General features: G+C 39.0%; 1 protein-coding gene and 1 non-coding gene across 3 annotated transcripts in view; one reads left to right on the top strand and one right to left on the bottom strand.

Annotated features, from left to right (window-relative positions):
• LOC145516217 (placental prolactin-related protein 4-like) overlaps positions 1-17563 on the top strand; it is a 63956-nt gene extending 46393 nt beyond the window's left edge. The window contains exons 3-7 of one of the 2 annotated variants that reach the window (XM_081517323.1): positions 4888-5118; positions 12207-12388; positions 14566-14673; positions 16418-16597; positions 17224-17563. In XM_081517323.1, the coding sequence (XP_081373449.1) occupies positions 4896-5118; positions 12207-12388; positions 14566-14673; positions 16418-16597; positions 17224-17415 (885 nt within the window). In that variant the 5' untranslated portion in view covers positions 4888-4895 and the 3' untranslated portion in view covers positions 17416-17563. The remainder of the gene's footprint in view (positions 1-4887; positions 5119-12206; positions 12389-14565; positions 14674-16417; positions 16598-17223) is intronic. The other variant, XM_081517324.1, reaches the window with a different exon arrangement.
• LOC145519271 (U6 spliceosomal RNA) lies at positions 9607-9717 on the bottom strand. The gene has a single exon (XR_014063686.1). It is a non-coding gene; the product is annotated as a U6 spliceosomal RNA (small nuclear RNA).
• Positions 17564-19210: the final 1647 nt, after the last annotated feature.

The raw sequence follows: 19210 nt of genomic DNA, 5'->3' as shown, positions 1-19210 counted from the left end.
TGATTATTTTAATGAGACTGTTTCCTATGGTTGCTTAGAATGAAGACCTTAGTAAGTTCATACTAATGTTACTATACTCTTGAAATAGACCTCTGTATCATCTAGTCAAAGAGCTGCCGAGTTTGAAAGAAGTCTCAGATACTATCATATCAAGCACCAAAGAGAATGAGAAAAAAATCAAACAAACTTCAAGCATTCATAGAGATGTAATTCAGCCAGGTGAGAATCCTGCAGATGGCTTTCTTACTTTGTTCATGAATGAAAGAGGTGACCTCTGTAATGCGTAAGGAGTTTTGAAATATCTCAACTTGCAAGAAAAAGATTCGTGACTTCTATATTCTAGACTGCTACTACATAAAGCAGGAGCCTAGTCATTCATACTGCTAGATTCTACTGTAAAGGAATCAGAATTTCACTGCAATTTTTGACATGTGCAGCCTTCCCTGCATTGCACACAGTTCCACCAAAAGCTTACCTCTTCCTGGGCACAGGGGATTGAAATATTTTCAAGAGTAAGAGAACTAGAGAACAGAATTCCCAAGATCAGCATTTTCTTCAAAGTATCCCAGGACATCTGCTATTGAAGTTCCACTTGTCTTCTTTCTCAGTTCTCCTCAAATCAAAGGATGAGAGTGGGAAGGAAGAAAAGAGAAAGTTAAAAGTAAACTTGAGTTATGCTTCTACTTTTTAGATTCCTAACAGTTTTCTCATAGGCTGGCTCAAAAATCCATATCTAGAGAGTTTTATATTCATATGCCTTCCCCAAATCTTAATTTGATAATTAGAAGGGACAAAGATAATCAAATACTAGTAAAACGCATAAGAAGTCATTATCTTTTGGGTATTCAGGTTATTTTCCCAGTCAAGCGGAAGATCTCCGAGGCTCGTATTTTCTGGGCAGGACTCCCATCCCTGACGTGCAGCGATGAAGACAGGCATCATTCTGAATTTTATAACCTGTTCCACTGCCTGCGCAGCGATTCACGGAAAATTGACACGTACACCGAGATCCTGGCGTGTCGAATCCTCAAAAGGTGCTAAATCCACATCCATGCCATCAAGCTCTGAGATGGTCGTAATGATCTATCCTATAGCAAGCTTCTTTGAAATTTACAGCTTTTTAATGCCTGCTCTGTGAAATGAGTCTCCTCTTAAAAAAGGGCTCGGGAGCTCTGTGTGTCTCTTATATATAAAAGTACTCATCTCGTTGAAGAGGCTCCATTCTTGTAACTCCATCACCTCACAAAGGCCTCATCTACGGATGCCATAACCATGTGAATCGGGATTTCATCATATGAAATTTCTGGGGGACACAAAGTTTGAGACCATAGCAGATACAAACGTAAACTGTCTCCATCCTCCTCCAGTGGCTGTCTTCACCCACACTCCACAGCATCCGCATTTTCTACATCACCTTGCAACCACCCCAAACACTGTATCACTCTGGGTTTCACAAGTCCAGGTCAGTCAAGTGTCAAGTCCATCTCATATTCAGCCTATTCAGTGTTTCCCTAAGCCCTGCCGAGGCCAAAGGGACCTACCAGGTAACACAGATGTGTCCATTTCTGCAAGGTTCTTTCTCTCTCCCTCTCCGGATCTTCATTCCTTGGGCCATGTTGGAACAGGGTAGATGGTGACGAGATGGGAAAATTCCGACATCACTGACTTACATGGTGCTGTTGTTGCCTTCTCTTGGTCCACAAGGACTGATCTGAAATTCCCCCTGACTGACAAGTGTTTCTCTTGTGGGGTATCCTTGTGATATTCCAGGACATTCACAAGGTATGGATCCACAACTTCATAGTTTCTTTTTTAATTAGGGGAAATGTTCTGGTGCCCACAGCTCACCACCTGCAATATTCACCACAGCCTCTCTGATTCCCTCACTCTGCAAGTACCATGTGGAGAAAATTAATTAACCCACAGTCAGCTGCCTACTAGCTGGCCCGCAGGAAACCCATGTGTCATAAACTCTCCGAACAACTGAATGGCAGAAATACTGGTGTGCATCTGTCCCCCGCCTGGGGCCTCTGGACAATTGTCCAACTGGTCACATATACACCGAGTAGGTCAGAAAGCTGAATTCAAAAACACATTTATCTGATAAGTGAGATACCATTCTCTCTTCCTTTTAGAGTAACTATCCTTGTCATTAATTATTTGGCCTTACGCACAGACCCTAGTGGGTCAGTGAAGTATAAATCCCTCCAAGTAGATTGAGTCTCTACTGAGAATGGAGCAATGCGACTGGATTACGGTTGCTCAGCTTGTTCAACAGCCTCCAAACAATGTGGGATTAGGGCCAATCTCAAGACTGGCTCTCCTAAGAAGTCAGTGATGTTGCTGGGCTGGTTTTGCAGCATCTTTAGGGATTTAGCAGTAATTCCAGGTAAACAGAAAATGGGAAATCAAAAGGTAGAAGGGAAAGAGGGATGAATAAGAAAGAAGGAAGAGAAAGACAGAAGGAAGGAAAAGCAGCAAAGGGAAAGTGAGTCAAGGACTTGGGTAGTGAAGGATGAAATGCTGTTAGAACACTTTATTTTTAAGGACCCAAATATATATGCTTTTTTTAATATCCTAAGAGCAAATATCTCATATTCCCTTTTATTTCCATTTTCTCTTCTCTCCTGTTTTTTCTGAAATTCTCTGTTATATTAGGAGTGTTCTTTTGTTGTTACTAAAGGCTATAGTTCTAGAGATGAATAAAGCTTGGCAACTCTTCAGGGCAGAATCCAGTCAAATTATCTTCTTTTAAGCAAAGACACCTTTCACCCACATACAGGAACACTGTCCAGCAAACCAACCTCTTCCCTCATAGCCAGGGTTATTCTTGCTGGAGTCCTGCTCCTGCCTCGACCTGGGATGACCCAAACGTTTCAGAACATGACAGAATACTCTGCCCCAAAGCAATCTATCAATCCCTCCTTCGGCTCTTTCATGCATGTAAAGTTTCAGCTTTCTTGTATTTTCCCTTTCTTCTCTCAAAAGGTATAAACCACGAAAAAACCCTGTAAGTTCTTTCTAAGTCATTTACTGCCAACAACATCTAATTCTATTTTGTTACTTCCTTAACTTTCTTTCCTTCAATGTCTAGATATTTCCAGCAGAGAGGATGGTATTTTTCAGAGAGAAAATTTGGCAATAAGGGGGACAATGCAATTGGAGGAAACATACACTCACCAACAGACCACACACATCGTCATGTATTTGTCTCTTAAAAAATTTATTTCAAGCATAAATTTAGGACTTTAGATGAAAAATAGAGGTGATGACATTGAGAGCTCTCTCCTTGCTTGACTATGACTTATAAAGTGAATACTGTAGATTTCAGACAATATTGAACAGAGCCATAGATATTCTATAGAGTCAGTCAGGAATAGCCAAAGAGCAGATATTTGCACAGGATTTAACAATCTCTTCCTTGCCATCCAGAAAGCATCAATTTTTCCTTCTTTTACAGATTTCCATGTAAGATTACATTTTAAGAAAGGGCCCTGCTCTATCAAGAATAGTAGCAGTGATTACCGAATGGATACAAACAAATGAAGAACCTTTGACGTTCACTGACCTTATAGATTAGTAAATCGCATGTCATGGATACAGTGAGGACTTAAACTGAGGTTTAAAAAAATCTCTATTTTCCAGAAGTGGACCCTCAAGTTGTGGAGAAGGAGAGGGTGATATAAACACACAAATTCCTATATTACATGGTAAAGTGAAGAAGAATAAGATGTGATGCCAACACGGTGCTCCAGAAGATTGAAGTAAAGCTAGGAGCCATCTGAGTGTGTCATAGGAGTGACGCAAATGGGATGGCTTTATGATGGAGTTTTGAAGGGTTGATGGGATATTGATGTGCAAAAATAGGAAAACAATATATCTGTCAATTAATTTAGGATCATCTTATGAAGTAAGGATCTTTGACATCCTAGATCAAGGCAACTGAGATATTAATACATATAGCATTATAAGGTATCAGTGAATAATCAAGTCTGACAAAAACACAAGTAATATTCATTTTTTACCATACACGTTGTATCTCTCTTGATTTTGCTCCCATTATATACTGTATATATTATTGTAGGGTTAGAATGGAGAAATACTTTTATGGATTTTTATGCATTAGGGAGAATCATATATGCCAATTTGAAGAGTTTGTCTTTATTCTACAAAGCAACAGGAAACGAAGAACATTTGTCCAGAGAGCAATATGTCCAGAATTAGAAAAGAGAAACTTTAATGTAGATTGAGGAGTTGTGGATGTTGTGGCTGCTAGAGAAAAAGAAAGAGGCCAGAAAGAGCTGGGAATATTATGACACCAAAATGAAAGAGGGCTCTGCCAAGTGAAAAGACACAAAGGATGTGAGAGATATAGGAAATGAAATAAACCTTGACCACATGCAAGCAATGAGGCAGACATAAGAGTCAAAAAAAGGAGAAGGTAAGGGTGGGACGTTCTGGGAGAATAGCATTGAAACATGTATATTATCATATGTGAAACAGAACACCATTCCATGTTCGATGCATGAGACAAATGCTCAGGGCTGGGGCAATGGGATGACCCAGAGGGATGGGATGGGGAGGGAGGTGGGAGGGGGGTCCAGGAAGGGGAACACATGTAAACCCATGGCTGATTCATGTCAACGTATGGTAAAAACTACTACAATATTGTAAAGTAATTAGCCCCCAACTAAAATAAATAAATTTATTTTAAAAAATAAATTAAATAAATACATTTATAAAGAAAAGTATTAACGATGCTAAAAATGAAAATTTAGACAGAGAAGAGGGTAGGGTATATAGACATTCAAAATTCTGCATTGTTTAGTGCATCAGGCACTGAAGGACCACCCTCACTGAAGTCTTTCTCTATTGCTTAACCTACAGGTACCAGCATGAAGAAAGAGATAGCTGTACTCCACAGGCAGTTGAACCCTATTTTTATGGCCTCATGGTTTTCCTTAAGAAGCATTTCATGCAGCAGGTTTCCTCCATCCCATCGCATCAGGCTGACTCCCCACAGTCAACAGGAGTCCTCACCCTGGGATCATTCCGCAATCCCCATGGCTCCAGCTTCCAGCTTCCATGGACACCAGTGGACTCACAACCCTGTCCGAGGTATGAAAGGCTGCAGCATGGGTTGTCTATGTGGTTCTCACTCCGTTCAGACTGTCACAGATCAGTTAGTTCACTCCCCAACAGCTTCAAATGATTCTCCCCGTCCCAGTGGACGGCCCTGGATGGGGGATCTGTCCCCTGCGCTTCAGCTCCCTCACCCCCAGGTGCAGGCTGGTCCCACTGGCTCTCCTCCTTCTTTCCCCTTCCTCCTTGTCCTTTCTTTCCTTTGTCCTACCAGTTCTGTATGGATCCAGATATTCCTTCTCAGTAGTCAGGGAGTCCTGCCAGTATTCACCTGGTCCTCTGTGAGAACTGCATCTTTAGACGTTCTTGATGCATCGGTGGAGAGAGGTGTACCCCACTTCCACCTACCCCTCCGTCATCTTGTCCACCCCCATTAGTGCATGTATTAGAAACGAGTTTCCCTTTCTATTAAGTAACAATGCCATCACCACATATGTTTAACTTTTGCTTTTTGAGGAGAACACAGGTAAGCTCAACTCTCTTCAGTTGAGTCAGTCGTTCTGTCTTGTCCGACTCTTTGTGACCCTATAGACTGCAGCACGCCAGGCTTCCCAGCCCATCTCCTGCTCCCAGAGCTTACTCAAACTCTTGTCCGTCGAGTCGGTGATGCCACTCGATGATGTCCACTCTCTCAGACAATTTCAAATATACAGCACAATCTTATTAGTTACAGTAACCATGCTACACATTAGATCCCCAGTTCAGTTCAGTTGCTCATTTGTATCCAACTGTGACCACATGGACTGCAGTAACACGGGCTTCCCTATCCATAACCAACTCCCAGACTTTGCTCAAACTCATGATTAGATCTAATTATTAGATAATGAAGCTTAAACTTAGATGCTCAGACCATATTAATTTTATATACATGAAAATGTGTAACCTTTAAAAATCTCTCCCTATTTAACCTACACTCCAGGCTTTGGCAATCATTTTTCTACTCTGAGTTCCATGTTTTTTTTTTGAGATTCCTTATAATAGAGATCATATGGTATTTGTCTTTCTCTGACGTATTTCATTTAGCATAATGTCCTCCAGTTTCATCCACATTGCCACAAATGGAAGGATTTCTTTCTTTTTCTAATGCTAAATAATATTTACCTATATAAGTTACATCACATTGTTTTAATTCATTCACCTGTTGAAAGAACTCAGGTTGTGCCTATTTCAAGGCTACTGTGAATAATGCTGCAATGAACATGGGAATACAGATCTCTCTTTGAGACAATGATTGCATTTCCTTTGATTATATATCCAGAAGTGGGATAATGAATCACATAACTGTTCTCTTCTAAATTTCTTGAGGAATCGCCACAGTATTTTTCCATGGGAGTTGCACTGGTATACATCCCTACCATCAGAGCATAAGCACTCCTTTTCCTCCACATCCTCAATAACATTTGTCATTTCTTACATTTTTGGTACTAGCCATTCAAACAGGTATGAGGTGATATCTCTTGTGCTTTTGATCTGCATTTCCTTTGATTATTAGTGATGCTGAACATTTTGTAATATACCTCTTGATCATCTATATGTCTTATTTGTGGGAAAATGTCTATTCTTTAAAGATGTAGCATGCATTATGTTTACTAAATTCCAATATACGAAACTCAGTTGCCTACCTGTATATCAACAATGAACTATCAGAAAGTGGAATAAAGAAAACAATCCAATTTACTATTGCATCAAAAAAAGATAAAACACTTAGAAATAAACTTAAGCAAGGTGTTGAAATATTTTATACAAAACCTTTAAGACATTGATAAGAGAACTTTAAAAAGAGTAAAGATATGTAAAGGTAGGTGGTCTATTCAATGTGTTTCTTGAGGTAGGATTTGTATTACTATAAACTTCCCTCTTAGAACTGCATTTCTTGCATCCTATACGTTTTAGATCATCATGTTTTCATTGTTCTTTGTTTCTAGGAATGTTTTGATTTCCCTTATTTCTTCAGTTACACATTTGTTATTTAGAAATGTGTTGTTTAATCTGCATGTGCTTGTGTTCTTTAAAGTTGTTTTTTTTTCCTATAATCAATATCTAGTCTCATAGTGTTGTGATCAGAGAAAATGCTTGATGTAATTTCAATTTCCTTAAATTTACTGAGGTTTGATTTGTGACACAAGATGAGGAAAATGTTCCATGTGCACTTGAGAAAAAAGTGTATTCTTCTGCATTTGGATGGGATGTGCTGAAGATATCAATTAAGTTTGCTTGCCCTAATGTTTCCTTTTAGGCTTATGTTTCCTTTTTAATTTTCTGTTCTGATGATCTGTCCATTGGTATAGGTGCGGTGTTAACATGTGCTACTATTATTGCATTACTGTCAATTTCCCCTTTTATGTCAGTTAGTGTTTATCTTATGTATTGAGGTGCTCCTATGTTGGGTACATAAATATTTTAAATTGTTATGCCTTTTTCTTGGACTGATCCTTTGATCATTTGAGAGTGTCCTTCTTTATCTCTTATAATAGTTTTGATTTTGAGGTCTACTTTTTCTGAAACAAGAATTATCAATCTGTCTTTCTTCTGATTTCTATCTGCATGGAATATCTTTTTCCATCCTCTCACTTTCAGTCTGTATGTGTATCTAGGACTGAAGTGGGTCTCTTGTAGACAGCATACATATGGGTGTTGTTTTTGTATCCATTCAGCCAGTCTGTGTCTTTTGGTAAGAATGGGAGAAGATAATAGCAAATGAAACAGCTGATACAGGATTGCTTTCCAAAATACAAGCAGCTCAAACAACTCAGTCATCAAAAGCAAAGGCAAGAGCTGCAAAAATAAGCTAGTGAGACCACATCAAACTCAAAACCTTCTGCATAGTAAAAGAAGCCATCAATAAAATGAAATGGCAACTTATGGAATGAAAAAAAATTTGCAAATCACATATTTGATAAGGGATTCATATCCAAGTATAGATAGACTCATGCAACTCAGTAGGAAAAAAATCAAACAACCCAAATTATTAAATGAGGAAAGGAAGAGTAAGCGTTTTGAAAAATATGAAGATTAGATTGTAGATGACAGACACTGTAACTTTTTCCTTCCAGAACAAAAGCCTGTGTCTTCCTGGCATTGCTTTCTTTATCTCCAAACACCTGTTTGGTGAATGCAGTTCACAGTATACATCCTTCACTCAATAGCCATCACCCTACACTGAGCTATATGTGCTAAGAATAGCCTTTCTAGCTATAAAAAAGGTAATAATTACATACTTAATCTTGAGGCATCTAAAATCCCAGGTGATTTTCAGAATTTTCCACTCTATTGTGTTCTACATTCTATTTCAAAATTGAAACACCTAGTAAGGAAAAATGAGTAGGGGACCTCAATAATACATGCATAGAAAGTCATTTAAAACTGGGAGCATTACTGGATTATAATTTATAGGAGTGAATTATTACTAATACTATTGTAATTTTATTCCCTTTAATTCTCAGGTATACTAGGTTGATATTTATTTAAAATAGTAATAACAACATAGAGACACATAGTACTCAAGTTACAGTAGATTGAGAAAGACAAAGCTTATGAGGCAAGAAGTGAAATCACAGAAAATTAGCAATGGTATCAAAACAAGGGGCAGTGTTGCCTAGAAAGAAAGCAGAGTTCTCTAATTTTTTGGAGACAACACGAACAAGCCAGATGTGAGCCAACCAGCTTAAGCTGTCTACCAGAACCTGCACCAGAAGGAAAATGAAGTTCATAAAAATATGCTGATACTAAAAGCCAAAATCCAGGCAGTAAGAGAACAGAGTAGGGTTTATGGAGATACTGAAAACTACTCAGAGAGGTAGACATAGAAGCAAATACACTAATGAGCATCAGAAAAATCAAAGCACAAAAGGGTGTGCAAAAGAAATTGTAAAGAGACTTGGTAGTCTGATCAAAAGAATAAGAGAATCAAGTTAGAAAACCAAAATATAAAGACTTGTGCACATGACAGAACCAGAGAATGCTCAGGAGAGAAAATTTCGGACATAGTGGACTAGCGAACAGAAGCCTCCAGCATCAGGATCAAAAACCCTGGGCAGGACTCATGACTGTGCGCTTCTGGAAACAGCCTCAGTTTCAACGTTTGGGCACTATACCACCTAAAAGCGAACACAGACAAGGATTACAGCTTGTTTAGGACACCGAATCACAGACAATAGTGTTTGTTAGTTTATTTTTCTCTCAACTATTCAGTTAAGGAATCACTAACCAATGATAAGTGACACCATCAGCTTCCAGTCAGATTCTCTTTAGTCATACAATGGGTATCTGAACCTGTTATGTGATCCCAATAACACTTTTCATAACTAAATTTATTGATGTTTAATTGAAGGGTAATTGCATTACAATCCTGTACTGCTTTCAGCCAAACATCAACATGAATAAGCCGTAGGTATACCTATGTCCCCTCTCACTTGAACCTCCTTCCCACCTTCCTTCTCATCCCACCCCTAGAAGTTGTTATAGGAAAATATCGAAGGCTTCACAAATTTGTGTGCCATCCTTCGGCAGGAGCCATGGTAATCTTCTCAGTATTATTTCAATTTTTTAATATATGTGCTACCAAAGCAAACACACGAATAACATTTTAACAGAAAAAAAATCATATACTTAGTCATCTACCAATAAATGATCAATTACATTAAGAATTAGGGTATTCTGCTATATTTCTTGCCTCTTATAAAATTGAATTTTATAAGGTCCAAATAGGAATTAAGCGCATATTTACACATAGTACATGTGTACATCCACAGAAATATATGCACACAAGTATGTCTATGTTATACAAGCTATTATTCTCCTTGCCTGTCACAATAAGCTCTTTAGTTGATGAGAGGAGATAGTCTCAAATTTATCCAACTTATATGTCTCCTTTTTGAGAACCACTTCTTTTATTTTCATCACCGAATTTTAAATAACCATTTTATTCTTAGATACAATGCCCCTTTAAACTAACTAAGAGCAGAGAAAACCTAGTCAAAGCTGATACCTTACCCTTAATTAAATTGCCACTCTTCTGGTAAATCGGAAAAAGAATCATATTCAGCTCTCATTCAGGAGGATAAAATGTCTATTTTATCAGTTCTCTTGTCCAAACTCGATTCTTGCTCACTTCAGTCTTAAATTCTGCTTACTTACAAAGGACGGACAGAAAAAGAAATAATAAAATCACGCTTGCAAGAATCTATGATTTTATGCTTCTGTTGGCCAAAGGTAGGGCCAGGAATAATTTCTGAAATATTACAAAACATCATGGAAGCATGAAGGTGTTGTTCTACTATCAAAGAGGAGATGTTTGGAGATGGTTCAAAAACTAAGCCCCATGGGTTTTCAGGGTGTACTCCCGGCCAGAGAGATAAATTTTGTCCTTAAAAAGTCAATGAATAGCATTGAAACATGTATATTATCATATGTGAAACAGAACACCATTCCATGTTCGATGCATGAGACAAATGCTCAGGGCTGGGGCAATGGGATGACCCAGAGGGATGGGATGGGGAGGGAGGTGGGAGGGGGGTCCAGGAAGGGGAACACATGTAAACCCATGGCTGATTCATGTCAATGTATGGCAAAAACTACTACAATATTGTAAAGTAATTAGCCCCCAACTAAAATAAATAAATTTATTAAAAAAAAAATACCTTAGGGAACACAGCAAGGAGGGATCACATCTTATTTCAATTCCACCATATATAAATGTATATTTTTCAGTTAATGCTAGGTCAAGTTGGACTAAATCTTTTGCAACCTAAAATGCAGATATTATTTGTAAGTGTTCCTTGTGTATTTGAAAAAAATGTATAGTCTCTGATTTCTGTTAAATAAGGATTTCTGAATATATTAAATTAAGCCAAATTGCAAAAAAAAAAAAAAAAAGTCAATGTCAGGAAAGGGCAGGCCTTGTTCTCAGAGCCAATGACATTGTCTTGGGTGCTGACCAGGTAATATTCTTGTATTATCATTTGGAGATTTATTTGCTATTTTCTCGAAGAAACAAACGTTATGAGAAGATTAAAGATGTATAAAAGTAGAAGAGCTGTCAAGGTGCCTAGAAGAAAGGCTAGCCAGGAGAACCAGGCCCCCACACTGATAATTGTAAGACTTAAGCAGTGAGTGTTTTATAGACAGAGCAGAACAAGTGGATAAAACCAATGTTCTAGGGTCACTGCGGTTTTGCAGTCAAAGACAAAATGTTTTTCTCTGCAAGTAGAGCCATCACAGGTCCTGATGTGGTCCTGGTTACACACATGCAGACCGAGAGCCCACAGGCATGTGTGCTGTGACATCAGGAAGTGAACAGATGACTGTATTGGTGCCCAGTCACCTCCATCTGCTAATAATGGAACCTGAGGAAAATTACTTGTCCTCTCCAAGTCATCCCATCTTCATTAACGTAACTTGATGATCATAGTGAACATTATGGCTATCTCACAGGGTTACTGTGAAACAAAAATTTTAAAATGTTTTAAAGCTTCCGGGAAAGTATAAAAGACACGCTTGTGGTTACTAAAGTGATTTAGCAGAACCAAGGTACAGTGTCCTTTTTCTGTTAGTATTCTCTTTGTTCTAAACAGTAGTCATCAGTCAGTCATGTGTTTACTCTTACCCCAGTGTGATGGTAAACCACACAGATCAACTGTACACTTCTTGTCATTTTAGTGTCTAAAATTCAAGCATTAGTCACTGTAGAGTGAAAAAAATTTACAAACTCCTAGAGGGCCTTGCTGCTCAGAGTCTGCAGAGTCCCAACATTAAATTGTCTTAAAAGAATGGCCTAAATACTCTGGCTCAGAATTAAGTTCCAAATGTTTGCAGAGCACAGAAGTACTTCTGGGAGCAATACAACAATGCAGGGAGTAACCTACACCTCCAACTATCTATCTGTGCAAATATCATCATCCATCTCAATTTACACAGAAGGTGCTCCTTCTTCCCCACCCCAGCTACTACAGTACCAACTCCTGCTCAGAGCAACAGGGAGAGAGAAGGCTTCCCTCCACAGGATGGATTTGATAACCTCAGGTGACTAGATCATCTCAGAATGGCTCATGTTTTTATTTAAGCAGGGTCCTGCCTGCTCCTGCTGCTGGTCATGTCAAATGTGCTCTTGTGTCAAGGCAACTTATGCCCGTCCCTCTGTCCTGACGGGGATGAACTCTGCCGGACCTCCATGATAGACCTGTTTATCCGTGCCTCCATCTTGTCCAATGACTTCTATAACCTTTCCATGGAAATGTTCAACGAGTTTGTAAGTACTGTGTTGGTGGGGGTTTAGTTGCTAAGTCGTGTCCGACTCTTGCCACCCCATGGACTTTAGCCTTCCAGAAGGAACCTTCGCCTAAGTGACTGGGGTATACTATCCTTTAAACAAGAAGGCTGCAACAGCCAAACTTCAAATAACACACTCTCTAGGTCATAGAAGCCGTCAGCTCATAAGATGTGGAAATTGATGAAAGGATCAGTTTTGTGACATCTGAAAGATTCCTAAGAAGTGCAATAACTTCTTCAATTTCATTTCATTCATTTTCTTTTTTAAATTTCCAAAATAAATGATTTTGTATTTGTCAGCTACGAATGCCATGAAAGAATACAATAGACTCAGTGGAATAAACAACAGAAATTTATTTCCTCCCAGTTCTGCGGGCTAAAAGTCCAGATCAGGGTGTCAGCAAGGTCAGGTTCTGGTAAGAATTCTTTCTTCCCAGGCTGGCTTCTCCGTGTGTCCTCACACAGGGTGGGGGGTGGGGAAGAGAGACAGAGGAAAAGACACAGAGACACAGAGACGAAAGAGAAAATTCTCTGGTGTTTCCCTTCATGAAGACACTAAACCTAATGGATCAGTGTTCTACCCTAAGAGCTCATTTAGCCTTAATGGGCTTTGCTGGTGGCTCAGATGGTAAAGTATCTGCCTGCAATGTGAGAGAACCGGGTTTTATCCCTGGGTCTGGAAGATTCCCTGGAGAAGGGAATGGCCAGCCACTCCAGTATTCTTTCCTGAGAAATACCATGGACAGAAGAGTCTGGTGAGCTACAGTTAATGGGGTCCCAAAATGTCGGAACCCTTTCCAAAACACCTCTTTGGCAGTTAGGGCTCTAACACATGAATTTGAAGAACACACATTCAGTCCATGATACTAGCTGACATAAAGCACTTTTAGGCGGGACTGGGGAAAAGGAAGCATGTTGATTTTCTGGTCCTTCGGTGTCTCTCTGGGCTTCCTTCTCCAGGCTCAGAGTAAATAGCCAATAAATGAGAACTGCTCTGCAGTGAACTGGGTGGATGGAACATGTTAAACAAAGCTGAATCCCGGTCAGAAAAACGAATAATGGTAGTTTTTTTAATGCTACAAATTATTGTTTTAAGATTTGCAGTGAATCGTTTAGAGCTACAATAGAAGGGGAGTTTACAATTGGAAACAACTATTCTCTTTCTGATGAAGGCAATTTGAAAGTTGTATGTTAATTCTTTTAGGTCAATCAAGGGGCACACAGTAGAGCAGACAACTAATAAAAAGCAGTGCTAAAGGTTTCTATTAAATTCACGGGGTTCTTTTTACTCACTAGCTTTTGTTTCATCCTCCATTTTTGACTGTCCATTCTTTTCCAACTCTTCCAAGTAATCTCTTTTAATGTTCATAACTTTTGCTAAAGATTAGTTTTTCTCTATCAATGTGTTAGAGTTTTCTACTCTTATTATTCTCAGTCCATTGCTTAGTATTTCCTATAACTTTATCTCATGTTTTTCTGACGTACCATTTTGTCACCATAAACAGCATTGTATTCTGCACCTGGGATGAACACAAGCTTTTTGGTGTGCCGATTCAGATAAAAGTCAGAGTCATAACTGTATAACTCCTTATAAGGTAATATATTGGCTCTAACACACAGTAAGCAAGAGATTAAATGGTTAAATATAGGTGCATGCATGCATTCTAAGTCACTTCAGTTGTGTCCAACTCTTTGCAACCCTACTGACTGTAGCACAACAGGCTCCTCTGTCCATAGGGTTGGCCAGGCAAGAACACTTGTGTATGCTGCTGTATCCTCTTGCAAGGGATGCTCCTCACCTAGGGATCAAATCTGAGTCTTCTTATTTCTCCTGCATTGGCAGGAATGTTCTTTACCACTGCCATCACCTGGGAAGGACCAAATATTGGTACATATGTACTATATTTGGTTCAAATACTAAAAAATAAAAAAAAGATAATAATATAACAGAGAAGGGAAAAGGTTGAACTTAGAAAAGTTAGATGTAAAATCAATTTTGTAGAGACAATGTATAGAAAAAGTAGGAAAAAAATGATTTTCAAAATTTTATGCCCCCCCATTAAAAAAACTACATGTCTATCAACATGTTAATGTTCTGCTAATGAGTTCATCTACTGAAAGCCCAACAACCCTAACTAATTGCCTGATCACTTTCAGGATTTACAGTATGCCCAGGGCAAACCGTACTATCTCAATGCCTCCAACTACTGCCACACCAATCGCCTCGAGACCCCTGAAGTTAAACAACACGTCCAAAACATGCACGTGAGTCTTTTACCTGGATTATTCACCAGATCAAATGAGACAGTATGTAGGTACCAGACTTCAGATTATTAGAGGTAATGATAACTGTACATGTAGGAAAAGGTGGAGGAACCATAAGCAATTGAAGAGAAAGTATTATGCAGTTGATGAAGCATGAGTGAAATCAAGGGATGACTAAAGGTCTGTAGTAGCAAAATAAATAACAGATCTATAAATTGTCCATGCAGACAACTTTAGTTCAACCAATGCATTAGACACAGGATTGCAGCTATTATACTGCACGAAAACAGGAAATGAATGGGAACATCCATGTGTAAAATATAAGATTGCAAAATTCATGAATATGTAAGAAACACACCCCAGTTTTGAGTACTCCCTGTTACTAGTGACTCCTACGTGGAAGTCCTATACTGCACCACCCGAGACATTGCGTCTGCTGTTCAAGGCTCTCCGGATTCTGCTTCTACTTCTCTGACACCTCCTTCATTCATCATTCTCAATGACTCCTCTGTCACATTTTATTCTCAATTTGTAAGTCTCCCCTACAACGCCCTATAAAACATTGCACAGCTTCTCATGGCTGCAACGATTGCCTCTGTTCTGAGGACAACACAGTTTACATATCAAGCCTCAATCATTTATGACAGTTCCAAATTTTCATCATTATAATCTCTCCTTTCTGATTTCCTGCATTATCCTTCATCGTAATATTATTTAAAATATTTGCACATGCATCCCTCCTTAAAATACTATCTTCTCTCTCTACAACTTTCTTAATGATGCCTGCATTCTTTTCCTCTTTTAAGCTCATTAATAATGAAGATGATCAAGTAAAGGAAAAAGGTCAAAGAGGAGGACAAGGGATTTTTCAATAAGCTTAAAGTTTAGATATACTATAGGGTCATACATTTTACTAAGTACTTTATGTGCATTACTATATTTAATCCTCTTTAGTTCTCTGTTCTTTACCACTAAAACAGTTCATGGCTGTAAAGAAATCAAGCATATTAATTAGAGATCTTCAGCCCCCGGGATTTTCATGCTCAATTCTCATAGTAGTAGTGAACTAGGCAGGAAAACCCTCCATTGTGAATCCCACTGATGCTGTTACTAATGACAATGCTGTGCCATTTTCACCCGGACACATGTCAACAATACAGACTGTTCTGATATAAACATGGGGGCTGCTGTTGGTATCAACTGAGAAAAGAAGGCCTGTTTAGGAATGTCATGTCTTCTTCATTGTCTCTTTGTTGTAATATCATAAAACAAAATACCAATCAAAAATCAATATGAATGACTCATCTGATTCATTAATATGAATGAATCACTGGGTGACAATGATGTGGGAACAGGTAGAATCCCTCTTTCCTGGTCAGGCTCTACAGGTACATACTGACTTGCCATAAAATACTTAGATTCCTCTCACGCAAATATGCAAACATAAAAGAACTCAATGAGTGGGTGGTAGAATTTCAAAGGAAAAAAGAATATTCTTCATGGTATAAATTTGAACTTAACATAAGAATTAGTAAAACAACCTAGATTTTTAATAATTCAGCAAAGTGTGAACTAATTGCTTACATTTTATAATTTTGCAACTTTTACTACCTTCAAAAATCTCTGCATACACATAGGAATAACCCAGAGTTTTTTAAGTCAGCTGCTCTGAGCAAAGATCACATGTTACCAAAGCGACTGAATTATGATTATTATAATGAGACTGTTTCTTATGGTTGCTTAGAACAAAGGCCTTATTAGGTGGATACTCATGCTACTGTTCTCCTGGCAAAAACCTCTGTATCAGCTAGTCACGGACCTGCAGAGAATGAAAGAAGTCTCAGATTCTATCTTATCAAGTGCCAGAGAAAGTGTGAAAAAAGTAAAAGAACTTCAAGTACTCATAGAGAGGCCATTCAGCCAGGTGAGCATCCTGCAGAGGGCTTTCTTGCTTTGTTCATGAATGAAAGAGGTGACCTCTGTAATGTGTAAGGAGTTTTGAAATATCTCATTTTGTAAGAAAAAGATTCATGACTTCTATATTCTAGACTGCTACTACATAAAGCAGGAGCCTAGTTATTCATAGTGATAAATTCTATTGTAAAGAAATCAGAATTTCACTCAATTTTTGACACGTGCAGCCTTCCCTGCATTGCACACAATTCCACCAAAAGCTTGCTCTTTCTGGGCACAGGTGGTTGAAATATTTTCAAGAGTAAGAGAACTAGAGAACAGAATTTCCAAGATCAGCATATTCTCCAAAGTATCCCAGGACATCTGCTATTGAGTTTCACTTGTCTTCTTTCTCTGTTCTCCTCAGATCAAAGGAGGAGTGTGGGAAGGAAGAAAAGAGAAAGTTAAAACTAAACTTGAGTTATGTTTCTACTTTTTAGATTCCTGATACTTTTCTTATAGGCTGGCTCCAAATCCATATCTAGAGAGTTTTATATATGTATGTCTCCCCCAAACCTTAATTTGATAATTAGAAGGGACAAAGATAAGAAAATATTAATAAAACACATAAAAAGTCATTATCTTTTGGGTATTCAGGTCATTTCTACAGTCAGGAGGAAGATATACAACGCTGGCATTTACTGGTATGCTGGAGCCCTGCGGTCGAGCATTGAAGATAGGCGTCATAAGGCATTTTTTAACCTGTTCCACTGCCTGCGCAGGGATTCACGTAAAATTGATATTTACACCAAGCTCCTGGCATGCCGACAGCTCTACGATAAATGCTAAATCCACATCCATGCCATCCGGTTCTGAAATGGTCATGATGATCTATCTCATAGCAAGCTTCTTTGAAATTTACAGCTTTTTAATGCATGCTCTGTGAAATGAGTCTCATCTTAAAAAAATAAACACAGACTCTGTAGAGATGTCAAAATCTAAGAGGGCAATTTGTCAACATTTCTTAGCTTCATTTAATAGAAAATCAAAAGAATATCCACCCCTACAATTGAGAGAATGAAGCTCCTATTAAAATGAGTCACAAATAGCAGAAGCTGGCTTTACAAAGAAGACCATTAAGAGATTACTTAAGAATCACAGCCAGTTATTCTGGGTCAAGTTATTAGAATCCAAGAATTAGACAATTGTTCATAGTTCTGGTCATGCTACCAAGAAGACCGAATTCTCAGGATTCTTTATGAAAGCCAGCCACGAACTGTTAGCCAACTATCACAGTATTACACCAGACAATATAAGTGCTTTGCACCTTTGTCTAAATAGCACGAGGTTTACTGTGTTGTCTAAAGATTGTTAGGATGCTGTCTTAGCCCCTCTGGGCTGCTAGAACAAATATCACAGACTTAAAAACAATGGAAATGGATTTCCACAGTGTGGTCGTGCAGCGTCCTTTCTGGTCACACACTTCTTATTGTATCCTCACAGGGGGGAAGGGCTCGGGAGCTCTGTGTGTCTCTTTTATATAAAAGTACTCAACTCATTGAGGAGGCTCCATCCTTATAACCATCACCTCACAAAGGCCCCACCTATGGATGCCATAACCATGGAAATCAGGATTTCATCATATGAAGTTTCTGGGGGACACAAAGGTTGAGAACAGAGCAGATACAAATGTGAACTGGCTCCATCCTCCTCCAGTGGCTGTCTTCACCCACACTCCACGGCATCCGCATTTTCTGCATCACCTTGCAACCATTCCATACATTCTGTGACTCTGGGTTTCACAAGTCCTGGTCAGTCCAGTGTCAAGTCCATCTCATATTCAGCCTATTCAGTGTTTCCCTCTCCACTGCTGAGGTCCAAGGGACCTACCAGGAAACATAGATGTGTCCATTTCTGCAAGGTTCCTTCTCTCCCCTCTCTGGATCTTCATTTCTTGGGCCATGTTGGAACAGGGTAGATGGTAACAAGATGGGAAAGTTCTGACATCACTGACTTACATGGTGCTGTTGTAGCCTTCTCTTGGTCCAGATGGACTGATCTGAAATTCCCCCTGGCTGACAAGTGTTTCTCTTGTGGGGTATCCTTGTGATATTCCAGGACATTCTCAAGGTACAGATCCCCAACTTCATAGTTTCTTTTTTAATCAAGGGAAATGTTCTGGTACCCACAGCTCACCACCTGCAGTATTCACCACGGCCTCTCTGTTTTCCTCACTCTGCAAACATGTTATGGAGTAAATTAATTAGCCCACATTCAGCTGCCTACTAGCTGGCCCACAGGAAACCCATGTGTCATAAACACTCCGAACAACTGAATGGCAGAAATACTGGTGTGCATCTGTCCCCCGCCTGGGGCCTCTGGACAATTGTCCAACTGGTCACATAGACACTGAGTAGATCGGAAAGCTGGATTCAAAAACTCATTTATCTGAGAAGTGAGATACCGTTCTCTCTTCCTTTCAGAGTAACTATCCTTGTCATTAATTATTTGGCCTTACACACAAGCCCTAGTGGGTCCCCGAATTGTAAATCCCTCCAAGTAGACTGAATCTTTACTGAGACTGGAGCAATGTGACTGGATTACGGTTGCTCAGCTTGTTCAACTGCCACCAAACAACCTGGGA

This window comes from Giraffa tippelskirchi, chromosome 8, assembly GCF_054371585.1.
Source record: "Giraffa tippelskirchi isolate mGirTip1 chromosome 8, T2T-mGirTip1v1.2.pri, whole genome shotgun sequence".
In the NCBI taxonomy this organism is placed as follows: domain Eukaryota; kingdom Metazoa; phylum Chordata; class Mammalia; order Artiodactyla; family Giraffidae; genus Giraffa; species Giraffa tippelskirchi.
Note: the sequence above shows the minus strand (reverse complement) of the source record. Positions and strands in the feature narration are given on the sequence as shown.